Consider the following 20,252-nt stretch of genomic DNA (forward strand, 5'->3'; position numbering starts at 1 on the left):
TGAGCGGGACATCTGCGTTAATTGCGTCAAATATTTTAACGTGATTAATTTAAAAAATTAATTAACGCCCGTTAACGCGATAATTTTGACAGCCCTACTTATTACACATATTCATTTTGACTTTTTACAAATTTGAGAAAATTTAAAAATTTCAATGTTAGCCGATATTACCAAACAAGACACGCTGACATGTACGGCAAGATTACAGGGAAGATTCGCAGATTCGAACTTGAAGCTAGTTTAATATCACAGCAGCAGTATTTTGCAAGAGCCCGAGAGTCGAAAGAGAACACCACAAAGGCTAGTTGTAAGATTGTTGAAATTATTCAATTTAAAAAAATAATAAAGAAAATGTGACACACTGAATGGCTTGCTAAAATTTGCTTAAATATATTGTTCTACGTAAAGGACGTCAGCCAAGGTCGGCCCCCCACATTTTTACCGCACCAAATCTGGCCCCCTTTGCAAAAAGTTTGGACACCCCTGGTCTATAGGCTGGGCCGGCCCTGGCTTCATGCCAGAGATTCCCAACCCTAGTAAGCACGTCTGTGAATAGGCACATACGTAATATTTCACTTTACGTGACAGCCAACACACCAAGGAAGAAAAGCTTAAAGGTTTCAAATTTGTCTTTATTTAGACCTTGTATACCGGAACGCGATTTTTCACGCATGCGCATGCCCCGCATGCGACACAGCAGGCGGGAAGGGGCAAATCTGGTGGACCTCTTTCTGTTGGTTGGTCCCGTGGTGGCAGGCGGCGTCCTCCTGACTGTTGTGGAACAAAACGCACGTGGGCTCCGTCTGGCCGTCCGCTAGCGGGGTGATATCCTGAGGAGGGCAAACGTCCACCGTGAGGCGCTCTATCCACACGCGTGCGTTTTTTCTGTGGACTTACTTTGGGGAGATACAGTTCACAGTCAAGATCTCCAACTTCTCCTCCGATGATTCTGTATCTCGTCTTGCAGAAGGCGTGATGCTTGGAGGGATAAACAGTCAGACGTTAAGTTCCGGTCACGCGGAAACACGGAAAAATACGATCAAATGAATTAGTCGAAAAAAACTAAGATATTTGTGTGAAAATCAGCGGTAATCGAGGTACTTGAGAACAATAAAAATAGAAAAAAACTAAATATTCTAAAGAAGAAATACTTGGAAAAGAAGGAATAAACTGACAGAAAAAATAAAACTAAATATTCTAAAGAAGAAATACTTGGAAAAAAAGGAATAAACTGACAGAAAAAAATTACTAGATATTATTGAGGTACTTGAATTCTGGAAAAAAAAAACTGAAAAATTAAGTAAATAAACAATATTACAATGTTAAAAAAAAAAAAAAAAGAAGGAAAAAAAATAGAAAAATATTTCAATTCAGTAATTACATTTAATTAATTTAAATGGAAATTCTGGGGGGATACTGTGGATTAAAAAAAGAAGAAAAAATTAGAAAAAAAATGTCATTAGTTACGTTAAATTAAATTAATTTAAATAGAAATTCTGAGGGGCTAATCTAGAAAAAACATAAAATAAAATAGCAGTAAAAAACAGAAAAATATTTTTCTTAAATTATTATAAATTACTTTATTTTTTATTTTTTGGTGGTGGATCGGGGAATTACTCCAGAAAAAAACTAATATAATTATCCAAAAAAGCAGGACAAAATAGATAAATATTTTATTTAATTAAATTATTTTAAATGGAAATTTGGGGGGGTAATTACTCTGAAAAATAACTTTAAAAACAATGTAATAAAAAATAATGCAATAAAATATTGTTATATATATGATGTAATGCTTTTTTTTTTAAACTGTAAAAAATATTTTTTATTAATTACATTAAATTAAATTGAAATTCTGGGTGGGGAAAACTCTGGAAAAAAATTAAAAAACAATAATATAATTAAAAAAAAAAAAAAAAAAACAGGAAAAAAATTGAAAAATATTTTCATTTTTTCCATTATTTTAAACGGGAAATCTGGGGGGAATTACTTTGGGGAAAAAAATATAATTATACAAAAAAGCAGAAAAAAATAGATACAAAATGTATTTAATTAAATTATTTAAAATGGAAATTTTGGGGGGAAATTACTCTGAAAAAAACAACTAAAAAACGATGTAATTAAAAAAAGCAGGAAAAAAATAGAAACATATTTTAATTAATTACATTAAATGAAATTAAATGGAAATTAGGGGGGTTACTGTACATTGAAAAAATAATTTAAAAAAACAATATAATAAAAAAAGAAATATATACATATATATTATATAATATATATTTTTTAAAAAGCAGTCCAAGTTATTGAGACACAATTGGAAATGAAAATATTCTGGAAAACGAACATTGAAAAAGAAATAGTCGGCAAAAAAAGAAACATTTCTCAAAGTAAAGGACAGTGTTACACAGAAAACCTAAGATATCAAATTGCTCCGCCCCCCCCCCCCAAATTTTTTCGAATGGCATTTTTCAATTTACGTATTTATGATTAACAATTTGTTACATTTAGTATTTGTTTTTATTGTATGAATGATAAAAAATATTCACTAACGTAAGGAGCAATTTACATTATCAAATTAAAGAAGAAAAAAATATAATAACTAGGGCTGTCAAAATTATCGCTTTAATGGGCGGTAATTAATTTTTTTAATTAATCACGTTAAAATATTTGACGCATTTAACGCACAAGCCCCGCTCAAATAGATTAAAATGACAGCACAGTGTTATGTCCACTTGTTACTTTTTTAAAAACTTTTTTTGGTGTTTTGTCGCCCTCTACTGGCGCTTGGGTGCGACTGATTTTATGGGTTTCAGCACCATGAGCATTGTGTAATTATTGACATCAACAATCGCGAGCTACTAGTTTATTTTTTGATTGAAAATTTTATTAAAACTAAAACATTAAGATGGGTTTTAATATAACATTTCTATCACTTGCACAAACATTTATCTTTTAAGAACTACAAGTCTTTCTATCCATGGATTGCTTTAACAGAATGTTAATAATGTTAATGCCATCTAGTTGATTTATTGTTGTAATAAACAAATACAGTACTTATGTACAGTATGTTGAATGCAAAATATCTGTTTTGTGTCTTATCTTTCTATTCCAACAATAATTTACAGAAAAATATGGCATATTTTATGGATGGTTTGAATTGCGATTCATTACGATTAATTAATTTTTAAGCTGTGATTAACTCGATTAAAAATTTTAATCGTTTGACAGCCTTAATAATAACTAGGGTTGTTCCGATCATGTTTTTTTGCTCCCGATCCCGATCGTTTTAGTTTGAGTATATGCCGATCCCGATATTTCCCGATCCGATTGCTTTTTTTTTTTTTTTGCTCACGATTCCATTCCAATCATTCCCGATAATTTTTCCCGATCATATACATTTTGGCAATGTATTAAGAAAAAAACTCGGACGAATATGTACATTCAACATACAGTACATAAGTACTGTATTTGTTTATTATGACAATAAATCCTCAAGATGGCATTTACATTATTAACATTCTTTCTGTGAGAGGAATCCAGGGATAGAAAGACTTGTAATTCTTAAAGGACAAATGTGACTTTGTATATTGTGACTAAATATTGCCATCTAGTGGATTTTTATGAGCGTTCAGTAAATTATAATTCAGCCATTTAACTTTTGCCCAAATGCTGAGTGATGGGAAGTGCAACCATGACTGTGCGTAATGGTGCCAATTGATATATCTTCTCAGCGTTGGGAAATAAAATAGGGTGTTAGGAAAAAGACCAACTGCTACCTTTCTTCCCCACATTACTACCCACAATATTTCTGATCGTTGAGAGAGGGATTGTAAGGCTTTGGCCAATCAAAAAAAGGCTCAAAGGCTGCCAAAATTCTCTCTACTCATTTTACATTGCCTTTTAGTTCTATGTATACAAGGGCTGTCAAAATTATCGCGTTAACGGGCGTTAATTAATTTTTAAAAATGAATCACGATAAAATATTTGACGCAATTAACACACTCGCCCCCGCTCAGACAGATTTAAATGACCGTACAGTGAACTGCTTGTTAATTGTGTTGTATGGAGTTTTGCCGCCCTCTGCTGGCGCTTGGGTGTGACTGATTTTATAGGCTTCAGCACCCATGAGCATTGTGTAAGTAATTATTGACATCAACAATGGCGGGCTACTAGTTTATTTTTTGATTGAAAATTTTACAAATTTTATTAAAACGAAATACATTAAGAGGGGTTTTAATATAAAAAACTTGTACTAATATTTATCTTTTAAGAACTACAAGTCTTTCTATCCATGGATCGCTTTAACAGAATGTTAATAATGTTAATGCCATCTTGTTGATTTATTGTTATAATAAACAAATAGTCCTTATGTACCGTATGTTGAATGTATATATCCATCTTGTGTTTTATCTTTCCATTCCAACAATAATTTACAGAAAAATATGGCATATTTTATAGATGGTTTGAATTGCGATTAATTACGATTAATTAATTTTTAAGCTGTAATTAACTCGATTAAAAATTTTAATCGTTTGACAGCCCTAATGTATACATATTACGGTGTCATTATAGATTGAATGCGACAATGCGTGAGTGGGTAGTGCAGCGCATGCGTAAATTGTGTTAAATATTTTAATGTTATTACCGCCGTTGACGCGATAAATTTGACAGCCCCACTTTAAGCCAAAACTAAAGACTCTGGATGAGTGTAAGACATTTTGTCTGTTACGTTAAATACAATTAGAAAACAATTTAATTAAAAAAAAATATATATATATATATGTTAAAAAAGGCATGTACGATATTTTTTTGCCGATTCCGATACTTTGAAAATGACGTAATCGGACCTGATCGATCGACAATCCGATCGATCGGGACATCTCTAATAATAACATTATAATTTTTCTTTTTAAAAACTAGGGCTGTCAAAATTATCGCGTTAACGGGCGTTAATTTTTTCAATTAATCACGTTAAAATATTTGACGCAATTAACGCAGATGCCCCGCTCAGAGAGCTTTAAATGACAGTACACAGTGAAATGCTCACTTGTTGTGTTTTATGGAGTTTTGCCACCCTCTGCTGGCGCTTGGGTGCCACTGATTTTATAAGCTTCAGCACCCATGAGCATTGTGTAAGTAATTATTGACATCAACAATGGCGGGCTACTAGTTTATTTTTTGATTGAAAATTTTACAAATTTTATTAAAACAAAAACATTAAGAGGGGTTTTAATATAAAAAACTTGTACTAACATTTATCTTTTAAGAACTACAAGTCTTTCTATCCATGGATTGCTCTAACAGAATGTTAATAATGTTAATGCCATCTTGTTGATTTATTGTTATAATAAACAAATAGTCCTTATGTACTGTATTTTGAATTTATATATCCATATTGTGTCTTATCTTTCCATTCCAACAATAATTTACAGAAAAATATGGCATATTTTATAGATTTTTTGAATTGCGATTAATTGCGATTAATTACGATTAATTAATTTTTAAGCTGTAATGAACTCAATTAAAAATTTTAATCGTTTGACAGCCCTAAAAAAAACGTGAGAAATAAAATTGCTCCAAGATATATATATTCAGAATTTCTGTTTTCAACAACCATGGCGGTGAATGAGTTAACTCACAGCTCGATCGGGGCAGCGTGCTTCACAGGCTTCTTGGGCAATCCTGGAATCTTTTGGACAGACCGTCTCCACCAGGGCGAACTCTAGTCTCAAGAAGGTGCCGCCGGTCGGGCTCGGGATGTACTGTCATCACAAAGGAGCGCCACATCTTATTAACCCATCGGCTGCATTGACGGCGCTAGACGTCCAATTCATTTGAAGTGGGAGGGTTGAACGTTCGTTCATTCCCTGCCAACCTCCTGCTTCAAAACTGATTGGACCTCTACTAGCAATCAACTCATTTCAATAGCAGCAAAAGAAAGAAAAGGCCTTTCATCGCCCCTACCAACATGGCCGCACTGAGGCAACTTCCCATTAAAGTCAATGCAATGACGTTCAAATTAAAATATAACTGGCTTATTTGACCCTGTTGGCTGCCATTGAGGGAGCTAGACGTCCGTTTGAAGTGGGAGGGCTGTGAAGGAAAAGAGTCGATTTATCCTTGTTACAAGTTGTGTTATTCTTATAACGAACAGGAGATGATGACACAGAATTCGGGAATAAAAAAGAACAAATAATTTATACTTAAAGACAGACAAACAGAAAAGACAAGACATTATTGGTACCAGGAGACGAAACAAAAGTGCCCCAGCCTCCCCGTGCGTAGCCTTTTTCCCCCTTCTCGGGTAACTTACTTGGAATGTACAACCCCCCGCCCTGATCAAATTACATACACTGGTAAGAAGACAAAAGGGGCCTGTGTGAATATATAAGAAAAGTAAGTGGCATTTTTCTCGTGTGATTATTGTGAATAAATGGAAATATATTTCTACAGTTGGCAGACAGTTCATTCGCTGCCAACCCCCGCTTCAAACAGAGTGGATGTCTACTAGTGATAAACTCATTTCAATTTATGACAGAAGCATGAAAAGACCGTTCCTCACCCCCACCAACATGGCCGCCCTGAGGCAACGTTCCCATTAAAGTCAATGCATTGATGTTCATATTAAGTCAATGCTTGATTATTTGACTCCGTTACCTGCTATTGAGGGAGCTGAATGTCCAATCTGTTTGAAAATGGGGGGTTAGCAGAACGTTCCCTCGCTGCCAACCTCTCACTTGAAACAGATTGGACGTCTACTAGTCATAAACTCATTTCGATAGACGGGAAAAGCATGAAAAGGCCTTTCATCCCCCCTACCAACATGGCCGCCATGAGGTACCGTTTCTACCAAAGTCCATGCATTAATGTTAAAATATAACTAGCTTATTTCACCTTATTGGCTAGCAACTTGTTTGACCCTGTTGGCTGCCAATGTGGGTGCTAGATGTCCAATCCATTTGAAGTAGGAGGGTTGTCAACACATGAACAATGCTTCCAACCCTCCCGTTTCAAACAGATTGGACATCTACTCGTAATCAACTAATTTCAATTGATGGCAAAAGCATAAAAAGGCCTTTGATCGCCCCTACCAACATGGCTGCCCTGAGGCAACGTTCCCATTAAAGTCAATGCATTGACATTCAAATAAAAACATTACTGGTTTATTTGACCCCTGTTGGCTGCCTTTGAGGGGACTGACGTCCAACCCATTTGAAGTGGGAGGGTTGACAGCAAGTGAACGAAGGCTGCCAACCCTCCTGGTTAAAACAGATTGACCCTCTCCTGGAAATAAACTCATTGCAACTGACGGCAACAGCCTCAAAGGGCCGTTCATTGCCCCTCCTAAAATGGCTGCCATGAGGTGACGCTCCCATTAACGTCATTGCATTGAAGTTCAAATTAAGTCACAACGAGCTATTTTGACCCGGTTGGCTGCTATTGAGGGAGCTAGAAGTCCAATCCGTTTTAAGTGGGGGGGTTGGCAGCAAATGAATGAACGCTGCCAACCCTCCCGCTTCAAATGGCTTGGACGTCTACTAGTCATAAACTCATTTCAATTGACGACAAGCACGAAAAGACTTTTCATCGCCCCCACCAACATGGCCGCCCTGAGGCAACGTTCCCATTAAAGTCAATACATTGACATTCAAATAAAAACATTACTGGTTTATTTGACCCCTGTTGGCTGCCTTTGAGGGGACTAACGTCCAACCCATTTGAAGTGGGAGGGTTGACAGCAAATGAACGAAGGCTGCCAACCCTCCTGGTTAAAACAGATTGGCCCTCTCCTGGAAAGAAACTCATTGCAACTGACGGCAACAGCCTCAAAGGGCTGTTCATTGCCCCTCCCAAAATGGCTGCCATGAGGTGACGCTCCCATTAACGTCATTGCATTGAAGTTCAAATTAAGTCACAACGAGCTATTTTGACCCGGTTGGCTGCTATTGAGGGAGCTAGAAGTCCAATCCATTTGAAAAGGGAGGGTTGGCAGCAAATGAACGAACGCTGCCAACCCTCCCGCTTCAAATGGCTTGGACGTCTACTAGTGATAAACTCATTTCAATTGACGACAGAAGCACGAAAAGACTTTTCATCGCCCCTGCCAACATGGCCTTAGGATTGGCGGCCATGTTGGTAGGGGCAACACTCACAGTACAGGCAATGCATTGACATTCAAATGAAGTCAAAACAAGCTTATTTGACCACGTTGGCTGCCATTGACAGTGATCGACGTCCAGTCCATTTGAAGTGGGGGGCTGGCAATGACGTTCATTCGCTTTCAGCCCTCGCACTTCAAATGGATTGGACGTCGATCACCGTCAATGGCAGCGAAAGAGTTCTAAAGGACTCACAAAGGACTTCAGCTGTGAAATCTCCATCAGGCCAAAGTAGTGAAGATGGTTGTTCTGCTGGTTGTACTTTTTGACGGCCGCCTGAGCCGCCTTCGCGCCCGTCTCGTCATCCAAAGCCGTCAAGCCGGGGCAGTCGGGACAAGTCATTGCCATCTCGGCGTTGGTGAACTCTGTGCACAGGTACCACAAAAGCCTTTAGTGGCTGGTAAAAAAAACCAAAATCTCCTGTATGTCACTTTGTTGCTTTTGGGCAATTTTAGGTCATTTCCTGTTGATTTTGCAGCATTTCCAGGTCACTTCCTGTCAATTTGAGGTCACATCCTGTTGATTTGGGGTCACTTTTTTCCATTTGAGAGCATTAAAAGTCAATTACAAATGATTTTGGTCCTCATTATGTTGCTTTTGGGACATTTACGGGTCACTTCCTGTTGATTTTGGGACACTTGTTGATTTCGGAGCATTCCTAGGTCACTTCCTGTCAATTTTGGGCCACTTCCTATTAATTTTGAGTAACTTCCTTTCTAATTTGGGGCAATTTTAGGTCATTTCCTGTTCGTTTTTGTTCACTTCCTATTGATGTTGCAGCATTCCCAGGTCACTTCCTGTTTATTTTGAGTCACCAGGCAAATTTGGTGCAATGTAGGTCACTTCCTGTTAATATTTGTTCACTTACTATTGATGTTGTAGCATTCCCAGGTCACTTCATGATCATTTTGAGTCACCTCCTGCCAATTCTGGGACAATTTTAGGTCACTTCCTGTTAATTTTGGGCCGTTTCCTGTTGATTTTGAGTAGCTACCTTTCAAATTTGGTGCAATTTCAGGTCACTTACTGTTAGTTTTTTTGTTCACTTCCTATTGATGTTGCAGCATTCCCAGGTCACTTCCTGTTTATTTTGGGTCACTGGTCAATTTTGGTGCAATTTGAGGTCACTTCCTGTTGATTTTTGGGCCCATTCCTGTTGATTTTGGGTTACTTCTTGTTGATTTTGCATCATTGCCAGGTCACTTCCTGTTCATTTTGAGTCACCTATGTATTTTGGGGCAATTTCAGGTCACTTCCTGTTCATTTTGGGTCACTTCTTGTTGATTTTGGATCAGTTCCTGTTCATTATGAGTCACCAGTCAAATTTGGTGCAATTTGGGTCACTTCCTGTTGATTTGGGGTCACTTCCTAATCATTTTAAGTAACTTCCTTTCAAATTTGGGGCAAATTTAGGTCACTTCCTGTTGATTTGGGGTCACTTCCTGATCATTTTAAGTAACTTCATTTCAAATTTGGGGCAGTTTTAGGTCACTTCCTGATCATTTTGGGTCACTTCCTGATCATTTTAAGTAATTTCCTTTCAAATTTGGGGCAGTTTTAGGTCACTTCATGTTATTTTTTGTTCACTTCCTATTGAAGTTGCAGAATTCCCAGGTCACTCCTTGTTCATTATGAGTCACCGGTCAATTTTGGTGCAATTTAGGTCACTTCCTGTTGATTTGGGGTAACTTTCCGTCAATCTTGGGGCAATTGTAGGTAATTTCCTATTGATTTTGGGTCACTTCCTGTTCATTCCGAGTCACTTCCTGTGAATTTTGGTGAAATTTATGTCACTTTCTGTTGACTTGGGGTCACTTCCTGATCATTTTAAGTAACTTCCTTTCAAATTTGGGGCAGTTTTAGGTCACTTTCTGATAATTTTGGGTCACTTCCTGATCATTTTAATTAATTTCCTTTCAAATTTGAGGCAGTTTTAGGTCATTTCCTGTTCATTATGAGTCACCGGTCAATTTTGGTGCAATTTTGGGTCATTACCTGTTGATTTTGGGTAACTGGTCAATTTTGGTGCAATTTCAGGTCACTTCCTGTTGATTTTTGGGTTACTTCTTGTTGATTTTGCATCATTGCCAGGTCACTTCCTGTTCATTTTGGGTCACTGCTTGTTGATTTTGGATCAATTCCTCTTCATCATGAGTCACCGGTCAAATTTGGTGCAATTTAGGTCACTTCCTGATCATTTTAAGTAACTTCCTTTCAAATTTGGGGCAGTTGTAGGTCACTTCCTGGTAATTTTTGTTCACCTCCTATTGATGTTGCAGAATTATCAGGTCACTCCCTGTTCATTGTGAGTCACCGGTCAATTCTGGTGCAATTTAGGTCACTTCCTGTTGATTTTGGGTCACTTCCTGATCATTTTAAGTAACTTCCTTTCAAATTTGGGTCAATTTCAGGTCACTTCCTGTTGATTTTGGGTCACTTTCCGTCAATCTTGGCAATTTTAGGTCATTTCCTATTGATTTTGGGTCACTTCCTGTTCATTCTGAGTCACTTCCTGTCAACTTTGGGGCAATTTTAGGTAATTTCCTATTAATTTTTGGTCACTTACTGTTCATTTTGAGTACCTTCATTTCGATTTTGAGGCAATTGGAGATCACTTCCTGTTGATTTTGTAGTATTCCCAGGTCACTTCCTGTGGATTTGGGGTCACTTCCTGTTGATTTAGTGGTACTTCCTGTTCATTCAGGGGATGGCATGGGTTGCTTCCTGTTAGTTTTGGCGTATTCCCGTGTCACTTCCTGTTCATTTTGAGTCACCGGTCAATTTTGGGGCATCTTTAGGTTATTTCCTGTTAATTTGGGGGATTTTTATGGGTTACTTTCTGTTGCTTTTGAGTCATTTCCCGTAAATTTGTGGCATTTTATGGGTTTATGGTATCAGTCACGTTCTTTGTATTGATTTTGTGGCATTTCTCGGATCACTTCCTGTTGATTTTGGGGCACTGTTTTATGTAAAACTCCATCTTGTGGGTGTCATTGGAAATTCAAGGATAACTTGAAAATGTATGATGAAAAGTTGTACCTGCTTTGGTGTCGCAATTGTGCGAGACAACGTGGGCCACGCCCCCTACCACCTCAACCTTGCTGTTGCAGGTGGCCAACGCGCCCTTGGAGAAAGCGCACAGGTTAGCTTAGCTCATCGTAGCTTTGCTTAGATGCTAGAGTTTTGCTACTCACCCGGTCGGTGCGAGTCATGACTTCGCAGTCCTCGTGAGATTTGGGGTTGCTGACGTGGCATTTGGTCTGTCTCAACTTCAACAGGAGATCAAAATGGCAACGGTCTGACCCCTGAAAAAAAAAAAGATTGTTTTACTGAGAAAAAAAAGTCCTTCAAAGTACTTTCTCAGACCAGAAAATTACAGAACATAAATGTAAATATAGGGTTAGGGTTATTTATCAATGGTGAGATGACAAAGTAAGGCCTTATGATTTAGGCTTTATAATTAGTTATTAGTAATGCCCCAATATCAACAGGAAGTGACCTGTAAATATACCAAAATGAACAGGATATGACCTAAAGTTTACATAAAGTGACCTATAAATATCCCAAAATGAACAGAAAGCAAGGGGGAAATGCCCCCAATTCAACAAAAAGTGATTCGCAATCTACAGTAAATGACTCAAAAGTGACAGAAAGTGACCCCAAGTTGACAGGAAGTGATCTGGGAATGCCCAAAATTGACAGGAGGTGACATATGAATGCCCCCAAATCAACAAGTGACCCAATATCAAATGGTAGTGACCCGTAAGTTATCCCAAAAGCAACAATAAGTGACCCAAAATCAAAGGAAGTGACCCTAAATTGACAGGAAGTGACCTGGAAATTACTCCAAATCAACAAGTGACCCAAAATCAACAGGAAGTGAACCGAAAATGTCCCAAAAGCAATAGAAAGTGACCCCAAATTGACAAGAAGTGATCTGGAAATGCTGACAAGTGAATGAAAAGTAACCCAAAATTGACAGGAAGTGACCTAGGAATGCTCCGAAATCAACAAGTGTCCCAAAATCAACAGGAAGTGACCCGTAAATGTCCCAAAAGCAACATAATGAGGCCCAAAATCAATTGTAATTGACCTTTAATACTCCCAAGTGGAGAAAAAGTGACTCCAAATCAACAAGAAGTGACCCCAAATTGACAGGAAGTGACCTGTAAATGTCTGAAATGAACAGGAAATTACCTAAAGTTTACAGGAAGTGACCTATAGATATCCCAAAATTAACGGAAAACGAGGTGGAAATGCCCCCAAATAAACAAAAAGTGATTAACGATCTACAGGAAATGACCCAGAATTGACAGGACGTGACCCCAAGTTGACAGGAAGTGACATATGAATCCCCCAAATCAACAAGTGACCCAAAATCAAATGTCCCAAAAGCAACAATAAGTGACCCAAAATCAAAAGGAAGTGACCCTAAATTGACAGGAAGTTACTTGGAAATTACTCTAAATCAACAAGTGACCCAAAATCAACAGGAAGTGAACCGAAAATGTCCCAAAAGCAACAGAAAGTGACCAAAAATCAATAGAAAATGAGCCCAAATTGACAAGAAGTGACTTGGAAATGACCCCAAATTGACAGAAAGTGACCTGTAAAGGCTCCCAAATGAACAAAAAGTGAGCCAAAATCAACAGGAAGTGACCTGTAAATGTCCCAAAATGAACAGGAAATGACCCAAAATCGACAGGAAGTGACCTCAAATTGACAGGGAATGACCTGGAAATGCTCCCAAATGAAAAAAAAGTGACCCCATATCAACAGGAAGTGACGTCAAACTGACAGGAAGTGACCTAGAAATGCCCCAAAACAACAAGTGACCCAAAATAAACAGGAGGTGACCCCAAATTGACAGGAATTGACTTGGAAGTGACCCAAAATTGACAGGAAGTGACCTGGAAAGGCTCCCAAATGAACAAAAAGTGACCCAAAATCAACAGGAAGTGACCCCAAATTGACAGGAAGTGACTTGGAAAGGCGACCAAATTAACAAAAAGTGACCCAAAATCAACAGGAAGTGACCTGTAAATGTCCCCAAATGAACAGGAAATGACCCAAAATCAACAGGAAGTGACCTAAAATTGACAGGGAATGACCTGGAAATGCTACCAAATGAAAAACGTGACCCCATAAGTAACAGGAAGTGACCTGAAATTGACAGGAAGTGACCTAGAAATGCCCCAAAACAACAAGTGACCCAAAATCAACAGGAAGTAACCCATAAATGTCCCAAAATGAACAGAAATGACCCAAAATCAACAGGAAGTGACCTCAAATTGACAGGAAGTGACCTAGAAATGCCCCAAAAACAACAAGTGACCCAAAATCAACAGGAAGTGACCCCAAATTGACAGGAAGTGACTTGGAAATGACCCGAAATTGACAGGAAGTGACCTGGAAAGGCTCCCAAATTAACAAAAAGTGACCCAAAATCAACAGGAAGTGACTTGTAAATGTCCCAAAATGAACAGGAAATGACCCAAAATCAACAGGAAGTGACCTAAAATTGACAGGGAATGACCTGGAAATGCTCCCAAATGAAAAAAAGTGACCCCATATCAACAGGAAGTGACCTCAAATTGACAGGAAGTGACCTAGAAGTGCCCCAAAACAAGAAGTGACCAAAAATCAACAGGAAGTGACCCCAAATTGACAGGAAGTGACTTGGAAGTGACCCCAAATTGACAGGAAGTGACCTGTAAATGTCCCAAAATGAACAGGAAATGACCCAAAATCAACAGGAAGTGACCTGAAATTGACAGGGAATGACCTGGAAATGCTACCAAATGAAAAAAGTGACCCTATATCAACAGGAAGTGACCTGAAATTGACAGGAAGTGACCTAGAAATGCCCCAAAACAACAAGTGACCCAAAATCAACAGCAAGTAACCCATAAATGTCCCAAAATTGACAGGAAGTGATTGGATTGGACGCCTGTTATTAATTGGCTGTAATTTTGCATGGTAAAGGAAAATCCGTCCTTTAAATGATAGCATTATACAGCTTGCTAGCTAGCCAAGCTAACCTGTTGAAAGTTGCTGGCTTGGGTTTCCTCCAGCTTGAACTTGTAGCCGTGCTTGTGATGCTCGTTGATGTGTTGCACGGCCAAGATAGTCGCCGCCGCCCCTGCGTCATCGACGCATGTCACAGGGGGCGAAGTGGCCGCCACCAGGAGAGCCGTAGCGCAGCACAGCAGAGCGGCAAGCAGGTGAGTCGCCATCACGAGAGCGGGACCGGTACGAAACGGAGCGACCGGCGCCGCACTTTTATGGACGCCGACGGGGAGAAAACAAACACAGACTTTAATCGGGGGAAGGCTCACGTAGACTGTGACCGCCAATGGCGTAATTTGTAAACGATAGCCCATCTTTTGGGAATCGATGCGAAAATCAATTCCGGCAAAAGTTCAAATCTGGACTGAGAGCGGGAAAACTGACTTTTTAACTCTAGACGTACAAATGGATCGGACATCTATCGTTGTCGATTGCAAGCAATGAGTTTATTTTGCGTTCCTTTTTTTGTTTTATTTAAGGGTATTTTCACCCCACTTCCTGTTGATTTTAGGTGACTTTATCATGACTTTGAATCATTACTGGGTGACTTCTTTCCTTCCTTTTGGGTCACTTACTTGGGTTACTTCCTGTCATTTTGGGGTTACTTCCTGTTAGTTTTGAGACATTTACGGGTCACTTCCTGTGGATTTGGGTCATTTTTTTGTTTATTTTGGAGCATTTACAGGTAACTCACCGTAGCTTTTGGGTCACCTCCTGTACGTTTTTGGTCATTCCCTGTTAATTTTAGGAAATTTACGTGTCACTTCTAGTTGATTATAGGTCACTTGTTGATTTCAGGGCATTTCTAGGTCACTTCCTGTCAATTGCGGGTCACTTTATGGTACATATAGGACATTTACGGGTTACTTCCTGTTCACAAAATGGATTTTGGCATGTGGCATTTTTTGGGGGGGCATGTGGCATTTTTTTTTTTTATATGTGGCAAAATGGATTTTGGCATGTGGCTTTTTTGGTATGTGGCAAAATGGATTTTACTGTGTGGCAGTTTTTTTGCATGTGGCATTTTTTTGGCCTTTGGCACTTTTTTGATATGTGGGAAGATGGATTTTGGCATGCGGCATTTTTTTGGCACGTGGCAAAATGGATTTTGGCATGTAGCGTTTTTTGGGGGCATGTGGCATCTTTTTGGTATGTGGCAAAATGGATTTTGGCATGTAGCATTTTTGGGGGGCATGTGGCATCTTTTTGGTATGTGGCAAAATGTTTTTTCGCATGTTGCATTTTTTTGGGCACGTGGTATTTCTTTGGTATGTGGCAAAATGGATTTTGGCATGTGGCTCCCCCCCCCCACAATATTTTTATTGATTTTCAAACTAATAATTCACACCATCAAAACAATACCATAAGGAGACCACACCGAGAACACACCCTCAAGAAAAAAAAAGTGGCTTTTTTTAGTATGTAGCAAAATGGATTTTGTTATGTGGCAAAATGGATTTTGGCATGTGGCTTTTTTTTTAGTATGTAGCAATATGGATTTTGTTATGTGGCATTTCTTTTTGCACGAGGCACTGTTTTGGTGTATGGCAAAATGGATTTTGGCATGTGGCATTTTTTTGGGGGGGCATGTGGCATTTTTTGGGTATGTGGCAAAATGGATTTTGTTGTGTGGCTTTTTTTTGCATGTGACATTTTTTGGCGTTTGGCACTTTTTGGTATGTGGCGAAATTGATTTTGGCATGTGGCTTTTTTTAGTATGTAGCAAAATGGATTTTGTTATTTGGCAAAATGGATTTTGGCATGTGGCTTTTTTTAGTATGTAGCAATATGGATTTTGTTATGTGGCATTTCTTTTTGCATGTGGCACTGTTTTGGTGTATGGCAAAATGGATTTTGGCATGTGGCATTTTTTGAGGGGGCATGTGAAATTTTTTGGGTATGTGGCAAAATTGATTTTTTTGGGTGGCTTTTTTTGGCATTTGGCACTTTTTGGTATGTGGCAAAATGGATTTTGGCATATTGCATTTTTTGGGGCACGTGGCATTTTTTTGGTATGTGGCAAAATGGATTTTGGCATGTGGCTTTTTTTTAGTATGTAGCAAAATGGATTTTGTTATGTGGCATTTCTTTTTACATGTGGCACTGTTTTGGTATATGGCAAAATGGATTTTTCGCATGTGGCATTTTTTGGGGGGGCATGTGGCATTTTTTGGTATGTGGCAAAATGGATTTTGTTGTGTGGCTTTTTTTTGCATGTGGCATTTTTTGGCATTTGGCACTTTTTGGTATGTGGCAAAATGGATTTTTTTGGCATGTGGCTTTTTTGGGAATGTGGCAAAATGGATTTTGTTGTGTGGCATTTTTGGCATGTGGCATTTTTTTGTTATGAGGCAAAATGGACTTTGGCATGTGTTTTTTATTTTGGGAATGTGGCAAAATGGATTTTGGCATGTGGCATTTTTTGGGCAATCGACATTCTTTGGTATGTGGTAAAATGGATTTTGGCATTTGGCTTTTTTGGTATGTAGCAAAATGGATTTTGTTATGTGGCATTTTTTTGCTTGTGGCATTTTTTTTTTGGTATGTCGCAAATGGATTTTGGTATGTGGCATTTTTTTTTGTATATGGCATTTTTGCAGGCCTTACACATCCATGCCATTGACTGTGCTTGTCCAAATTTTCCATTCATTTTTAAATGGCAGTTTGGGCTTACTGGTGTCACTTCCTGTACATTTTGGATAATTTCCTATTGATTTTTGGGTATTTCTGGGTCACTAACTGTTCATTAGTTACTTCCTGTTGATTTCGGGTCACTTCCAGTACATTTTAGGTTATTCTGGGCAGTGGCGCCTCCAGAAATTTTTCATAGGGGTGGCCAGATGGGGCCACTTCAAATCTTGGGGTGGCCAAAACTAAAAGCCATAATTTCAGGTTTTCATTATATTGTCGCAGTAAAAAGGTCAGGGGAAAACTATCAGAAAGACTTAAGGACACAGCTACTGATATACTTTGGTGTATTGTGTAATATTTGATGTTACTAATGATTTAATGTGCATAGTCCATTACTGTCCAGTCAACATTTTGAGTTCCACAACAATTCTGTTATAATGTGTTATGTATATATTAGGCGTAAGGTGTACATTTAACTAGGGCTGTCAAATGATTAAAATTTTTAATCGAGTTAATCAAAGCTTAAAAATTAATTAATCGTAATTAATCGCGATTCAAACCATCTCTAAAATATGCCATATTTTTCTGTAAATTATTGTTGGAATGGAAAGATGAGACAAGACTGATATATACATTCAACATACTGTACTGTACAAAGTACTGTATTTCTTTATTATAACAATAAATCCACAAGATGGCATTAACTTTATTAACATTCTTTCTGTGAAAGGGATCCACGGATAGAAAGACTTGTAATTCTTAAAGGATAAATGTGAGTTTGTATATTGTGACTAAATATTGCCAACTAGTGTATTTGTTGAGCTTTCAGTAAATGATACTGTAGCGACTTAACTGTTCTACCCAAATGCATTATGGGAAGTGGTGCAACCATGACTGTGTGTGGTGGCTGCAAATGCTATATCTTCTCTGCGTTGGGTACACTACAGGGTGTTAAGAAAAAGATCAACTCCTGTTATTCTTCCCCACGTCGCTTCCCACAATATTCATGGTTGCTGTGGGAAAGATGACAGAAGCTTTTGCCAATTAAAAGCATGGCCCCAATGAATGCTTGTATCTACTCCACTCTGCCTCTTATCTCTGTATATAAGTAAAACGGCGCCATTATAGGCTGTTTGCGGCAATGCGTGAATGAGTCGTACAGCAAATGCGTTAATTGCGATGAATATTTTCACGTGATTAATTTTAAAAAATTAATTATCACCCGTTAACGTGATAAATTTGACAGCCCTACATTTAACAAAACAAAATAAATGCATTCATTTGGGATGAAATGCATAACTGCTACAATAATCTAACGATATACTGGCAAGCGGGGTGGCCAGTGGGGTAGCCAACCAATTTATAGGGGTGAATCAGAATCAGTGGCGCCACCCCCTGGTGGCGCCACTGATTCTGGGGTCACTTCCCCTTCCTATTTATCCCTATTAATTTTTGGGGGAAATTCCTAGTAAGTTTTTGGTAAAAAAATAAAAAATAAACACCACCAGATTTTTGCAGGTTCAAGTTGAAAATCAATAGGAGCTTTTTGAAAATTTGAACTTTGGAAATGAATGGGACTTTTTTTTTGTCCCAATCTATTAAAACGTATCATTTCGGTGTATCGGTACATCATTTCACTATAAAGGGTTATTCTGAAACAAATGTATTCCATTGCCATATCTGAGTGATTTTTGTTGTGGCATTTTTCCAGACAAGCTGGACTTTTGTATTTGGCAACAGGTTGACAAACAGGAGGCTCGCGGCCAAAAAGTCAAAGTCAAACATCGACAAAACACACTGACTGCACTTTGGTGCTCAACAAGAAAGTCAAACAGATGAGAAATCTCTCATTGTTTCAAGGATAAAACATGTGAAAACATGTGTTAAAAAAATGTGTTACTTTGACTCAAGTGATGTTTTATGTGTAAATCTGACATTATAAAAACAGTTTAATTACATAAATCTATGCTTAGATTAATCGCAAGTAATTAAATTGGACATCTATCACCGTCAATGGCAGCCAATGAGTTCATTTATTTTCTAGTATGATTTATTGTGTTGTTTTCACTCAAGTAAAACATTTATATGTGTAAATCTGACGTTATAAAAACAGTTTCATCGCTATAATCTATACAAATAGATTAATCGCAATTGATTAAATTGAACGTCTATCGCCGTCAGTGGCAGCCAATGACTTCATTTATTTTGCTAGTATAATTTCTTGTTGTTTTGACTCAAGTAAATCCGTCACCTCTTAAAATCTGACGTTATAAAAAAAGCTTAATTGCATTAATCAATGGATTAATCGTAATTAAATATATTGGACGTCAATCCATGTCATCGGCAGCAGCCCATGAGTTCCATTTTCTAAATACGATTTCTTTGTGTCTATTTGACTCAAGAAAATCTGTAACAGGTATAAATCTGACATGATAAGACTTTAATTGCATTAATCTATGGATAGATTAATCGCAATTCATTAAATTGGACGACTATCCCCGTCATTGGCAGTCAGACAGTTTTTTTGCTCATTTTTTTTTTAATGTGGGTTTGACTCAAGTCAAGCCAAGACTAAAATCTGACATTATGAAAACAGTTTAATCGCATTAATCTGTGAATAGATTAATCGCAAGTAATTAAATTGGACGTTTATTGCCGTCAATGGCAGCCAATGACCTCTTTTTTTTTTTGCTAGTATAATTTCTTGCTGTTGCTTTGACTCAAGTAAATCTGTTACATATTTAAATCTGACGTTATAAAAACAGTTACATCGCATTAATCTATGCATAGATTAATCGCAATTCATTAAATTGGACGACTATCCCAGTCAATGGCAGCACACGACTTCATGTTTTGTTAGCATAATCTTTGTGTTGATTCGATTTAAGGAAATCTATAACAGGTTTAGATCTGGCGTTATTAAAACTGCTTAATTGCATTAATCTATGTATATTTAATCGTAATTCATAAAATTGGACGTCTATCGCCGTCAGTGGCAGCCAATGGCTTCATGTTTTGTTTAGATAATTGCTTTGTGTTGTTTTTTTGACTCAAGTAAATCAGTGACTTGTTTGAATCTGACCTTTAAAAAAGTTTACTTGTGCTAATCAATGTATAGATTAATCGCAATTAAATTGGATGATCATGTTTTTGTTTGGCAGCAACTAATGAATTTTTTAGTCTAATTTTTTTGTGTTGGTTTGACGCAAGTTACATGATTATGTTTGACATTATTTAAACAGTTTAATCGCAGTAATATCTGAATAGATTAATCGCAATTGTATAAATTGGACGTCTATCGCCGTCAATGGCAGCCAATGATTTCATGTTTTGTACACATGATTTGTTGTTTGTGTGTTGTTTTGACCCGAGTAAATCGGTTACATGTTTGAATCTGAC

General features: G+C 37.8%; 1 protein-coding gene across 2 annotated transcripts in view; it reads right to left on the bottom strand.

Moving 5' to 3' along the window:
- Positions 1–611: 611 nt before the first annotated feature.
- LOC130919474 (alpha-2-HS-glycoprotein-like) overlaps positions 612–20,252 on the bottom strand; it is a 48,885-nt gene continuing 29,244 nt past the window's right edge. For both annotated transcript variants that reach the window (XM_057842228.1, XM_057842229.1), the window contains exons 2-8: positions 14,195–14,432; positions 11,348–11,458; positions 11,193–11,277; positions 8,349–8,518; positions 5,634–5,756; positions 898–978; positions 612–830 (exon numbers count right to left, since the gene is read on the bottom strand). In XM_057842228.1, the coding sequence (XP_057698211.1) occupies positions 666–830; positions 898–978; positions 5,634–5,756; positions 8,349–8,518; positions 11,193–11,277; positions 11,348–11,458; positions 14,195–14,432 (973 nt within the window). In that variant the 3' untranslated portion in view covers positions 612–665. The remainder of the gene's footprint in view (positions 831–897; positions 979–5,633; positions 5,757–8,348; positions 8,519–11,192; positions 11,278–11,347; positions 11,459–14,194; positions 14,433–20,252) is intronic.

The sequence above is a fragment of the Corythoichthys intestinalis genome, chromosome 7 (genome assembly GCF_030265065.1).
Source record: "Corythoichthys intestinalis isolate RoL2023-P3 chromosome 7, ASM3026506v1, whole genome shotgun sequence".
Lineage (NCBI taxonomy): Eukaryota > Metazoa > Chordata > Actinopteri > Syngnathiformes > Syngnathidae > Corythoichthys > Corythoichthys intestinalis.